Source organism: Lottia gigantea, assembly GCF_000327385.1.
Source record: "Lottia gigantea unplaced genomic scaffold LOTGIsca_87, whole genome shotgun sequence".
NCBI lineage: Eukaryota > Metazoa > Mollusca > Gastropoda > Lottiidae > Lottia > Lottia gigantea.
In genome coordinates this window covers 7,479-11,705 of record NW_008710867.1, presented here as the reverse complement: position 1 = coordinate 11,705, position 4,227 = coordinate 7,479, and the positions used below count along the sequence as shown (strand labels likewise).

Below are 4,227 nucleotides of genomic sequence, written 5' to 3'. Positions count from 1 at the left end.
GAAGCACTGGTCATGGAATTAGGCTATATCTTTTCTGATCATTGAGGATGATTCGAACCCAAGGCAGCTAGTCGCTTAGCAGACAACTATCTTCATTTGAACAGATCATTTGATTGGTCGAAGATGAATTGACCTAGAACACGAGATGCGTAACATTTGTGTCAGATCATAGATGACAAGTGAGGTACCCCTACTGATAAACATGAAACGAAACATCCACAATGATTATGTTCATTTCCTTTCATTACAGAAAAATCCTGACTGAGAAACAAGCTGTGAAGAAGAAAGCACCAATGGCGGATCGATTAATGATGAAATTTGTCGCAACACATTGACGCTGTAATAAATGTGAACTTTGACCTGTGCAAAAACAATATAAACACACTTCCGATAATTTTGGCGGGAATAATACTGTTATACATTGAAATTTTGTTAAAATTTGTTAGCCCCCATCGAAGTGAATGCTCTTTAAACCAGATCCGGAATATTAAAGCTGCCATATCATTGGTTGGAAATCGCATTGTCCAATTGACTGATGGTATTTATGTACTGATTTTTTTTAGCGGACAAAGCACTATAGTTCGGCCTTGATTGAAGGCTATCACGTGGCTTTCTTATCAATCCAGTGGTGAGAAAGACCAGACCATAAATCCGGGGTCATTTAAAATTCTCCACAGAAGTCTGGCGGTGCATGCAGAGTATTTGGTGCTCTTATAAACTAGCAATGTTGCTTTTAAACCTTGGACTTTTTGTGGCTATAATTTGTGGCGCTCAATCTGCAGGTAAGCCAAGCTTTTTTCATTCAAAGCGGTAATTGTCGTCAAAAGATTAACTGCTGACACAGCTCCAGCTGTTCGTGCCACCTTCAGAATAACAATTCAACGTCAATCACAAATGAGGAGACTTTTTAAAAAAAGTGATATCAGGTGTTTAGAAGAGTAAGCTTACTCTGTCTGGTGCCACCCCTGCCATTGCTGCTCAATACTACACACACAATAGGAAAATACAAACTAACTTTCATTCCAGACCTAAAGTTCGACTCCGGGATAAATAAATGTAAGCTGGACAACCGTGAGATCGACGAGGCTTCCGGACTCGCAGCCAGCCAAATTCATCCCGGGATACTCTACATGGAAAACGATAAAGGCGATACGAATAGGATCTTCGCTGTGGACACCACCAATTGTCATATGGCTGCTATGCTGACCATTGCCGGTGTGGACAATTATGACTGGGAAGATTTAGCTGTGGGACCCTGCGGAAGCAATTCATGCATCTATATAGCTGAAACTGGTGACCACGCTGAAGATGGTGCTAAGAACATCATCTACAGAGTGCGAGAACCAGCCATCATGAAAAACCAAACCCTCCAGTTGGACAGTCAGCTTCATTTCAAGTAAGATCTTTTTCATTGACCCGTGGACCTGCCGTCATGACGCTAAGATGTTTTGGCTAAGGGCCAGCTGGAAGTAAGGATCCTAATAATTTCAGTCGACACAGCTGTAAATGGGTAACAATAATCTGGTGAAGATCATTGCTATGACCCTTTTGGCCAAGGACCAGCTGGAAAAGAGGATTCTCATCTATACCATCAGCTGTCTTTACAGACGGAGATTGATGATGATGATGATGATGATGATGATGATGTTATTCTTCATTAGTGTCTTGGATTAAAATGATCAACCATTCTTTTTGCAGGTGGGGTGAACCGGATTGCGAAACGGTAATGATTACACCAAATGAAGACGTTTACACCGTTTCTAAAGTTGTTGGTGGTCATGGCAGATTAGCCAAATTCTCTCACACCGCATGGGGAAGTGGGAAAACCGTCGCCGCCGAAGCTTCAGTAGTCCTCAACCAATCATCCAGTCATCACGACCCCGTAGGAGGAGACATTTCGCTGGATGGCAAAGAGATGCTCATCAAATACAAGCAGCATGTGTACTATTGGCACGTACCGGATGGTGATTATATCAAGGCTGTAACTAGTGTTCCTATTGAGTTGCCAATCATTAAGGAAAAGAGGGGAGAGTCGGTGTGTTGGGACGCTCGGGGAATAGACTATTATACCATCAGTGAAGGGAAGTTGCCGGATCTTCATTACTTCAAGAGAACCTCGTCCATAATTGGATGAAACGAACAATTTACAATTTGAATGTACCCTTTAAGAATTAAGTTGATTTTAAAATCGTTTCGTTGTATGGAACCAAAAATCCATAAAATAAACATAATGCTCATTTTGGCGCGATATGTTATTTCCGGTTTGCCGACTGATCGGGTGGGTTGGAATATACAGCTTTCCACACGAAATATAGCTTACTTAATCAGTTCACGGTCAGGTCAAACGAAAAAATCTTAGCGACACAAAATTGTTCACTTGTGTATTGCACCAACCTTTGGAATATATGGACAAGATACGATTTAAAGAAACATCGAGTCTTGGAGGACTTTCATGGTTGGGTTTTAGCTCTAGGGTACAGGAGGGTCGTTGTTTTATGCTTGGGTCTTAGCCCTAGGGTACAGGAGGGTCTTAGTCTTATGGTTTGGTCTTAACTCTTGGGTACAATAGGGTATTTGTTTTATGCTTGGGTCTTAGTTCTAGGGTCTCTATGGTACCAATATTTTTAGTTTTAAGAGTCTTGCGGATTGGCTCTAGATGATCCCTTAATAGTACATTTAAGCGAAGATAAACAAATCAGCCCAAAGTTTATCGATTTCCTTTAGTGATATGAACAGTGTCAAAATTACATACGTTGTTGGGTTGGATTAGATAAATCTCATATAAGGGAAGTCTAGTTGTAAGTTGGACATACCGATACAGTTCAGAGGACTTGTATCACTGGGATCTTGTGACGTGATCATGCAGCATCTTCAGGAACTAATACTGCTTGGACTTCTGGTCACAGTCACAGCAGGTAAGCTGGTATTTCTTACATCTTCTTGGGAGGACGAGCATTACGTCATTTTGTTTTAGGTTACGTCGAACAAATGGTGGTTATTGGTTCTAACCTTAGTCGGTCTGCAAAAGTCTGATGGTGACCTCCCCTTAACTCAGAAACCTCCCGATTTGAATTCCAGCTCCAGCTCTTGCGTCACCGTCATTCACCTCAGCAAAGGTCCTGGGTACAGTAAAAGATCACAATATACAAGAAGCTTCCGGACTGGCAGCCAGCAGGATCCATCCAGGAGTCCTGTATACCCACAACGACAAGGGTAGCAACAGCGTCATCTACGCCATAGACGCCAGTACAGCCCAGACTCTAGCTACCCTGAAAATCAGCCATGCGGAGAACTATGATTGGGAAGACGTAGCTGTTGGTCCATGTGGAGGCAGCTCGTGTATCTATATCGCTGAGACTGGTGATCATGGTGAAGATGGTGCTAAGAACGTCATCTATAGAGTCAAGGAACCCAAGTCCATCAAGGACCAAAGCTTAGACGTTGATTCTAAACTGCATTTCAAGTAAGTACTGCTGGGTCCAAAATTCAAGATCGTATGGTCGTATTGATATTGTAAAAGTCTTCTTAGGTACTGAGCTACCACGCAGTAGTAATGTATCGCTATCGCTATCGCTACTGAGTTCATTCGCATGCTATCTCAATACCAGATGGGTTTTTTAAATTTTGGTTTTTCAGATGGGATCAGCCAGATTGCGAAACAGTGATGGTGACTCCGAATGAGGACATTTATCTGGTGTCAAAGGTCAGTGGTGGTCACGGTAAACTCGTCAGATTGGACAAATCCGGGTGGGGAAGCGGTAACGCAGTGACTGTCCAAGCGTCGGCGACGTTGAAGCAAGACGGACATAAACACGATCCGGTCGGCGGTGACATTTCACCGAACGGAAAAGAAATGTTGATCAAATACAAATACCACGTCTACTACTGGTACGTACCGGACGGAGATTACGTCGGAGCTATAAGCAGACCGCCGGTAGATCTGCCGTACGTGGTAGAAACGCAAGGAGAATCGGTGTGTTGGGACTCGAGGGCTGGTGGATATTATACTCTCAGTGAGGGAAAGAATCAACATCTGTACTATTATCAGAGAACATCACCCGTAGTAGGCTAGTCTATGTGCGTGGCTGGCTCAACTAGCACAGGGACTGGCTGAACCAAGTCCACGGGTCCCTACCCCTAAGGTGCCTCAACCCTAAAAATAAACCTGTTTTTAATTAAAAAATTCTCGGGTAGAGGGGGGGGGGGGGGGGGGGGTTTGGGGGGCTC

The 4,227-nt window shown here is 43.4% G+C and overlaps 2 protein-coding genes across 2 annotated transcripts; both read left to right on the top strand.

The window, feature by feature from the left end:
• Nucleotides 1-724: 724 nt before the first annotated feature.
• On the top strand, nt 725-2,134 carry LOTGIDRAFT_169532 (hypothetical protein; the record flags this gene model as incomplete). Its single annotated transcript, XM_009067831.1, has 3 exons — nt 725-782; nt 1,027-1,396; nt 1,699-2,134. 3 exons carry the CDS (start codon nt 725-727, stop codon nt 2,132-2,134), a joined length of 864 nt encoding a protein of 287 aa, XP_009066079.1.
• A 726-nt stretch (nt 2,135-2,860) lies between these two features.
• Nucleotides 2,861-4,072, top strand: LOTGIDRAFT_169531 (hypothetical protein; the record flags this gene model as incomplete). Its single annotated transcript, XM_009067830.1, has 3 exons — nt 2,861-2,915; nt 3,079-3,463; nt 3,637-4,072. The coding sequence occupies 3 exons, from the start codon at nt 2,861-2,863 to the stop codon at nt 4,070-4,072; spliced, it is 876 nt and encodes a 291-aa protein (XP_009066078.1).
• Between the last annotated feature and the right edge of the window lie 155 nt (nt 4,073-4,227).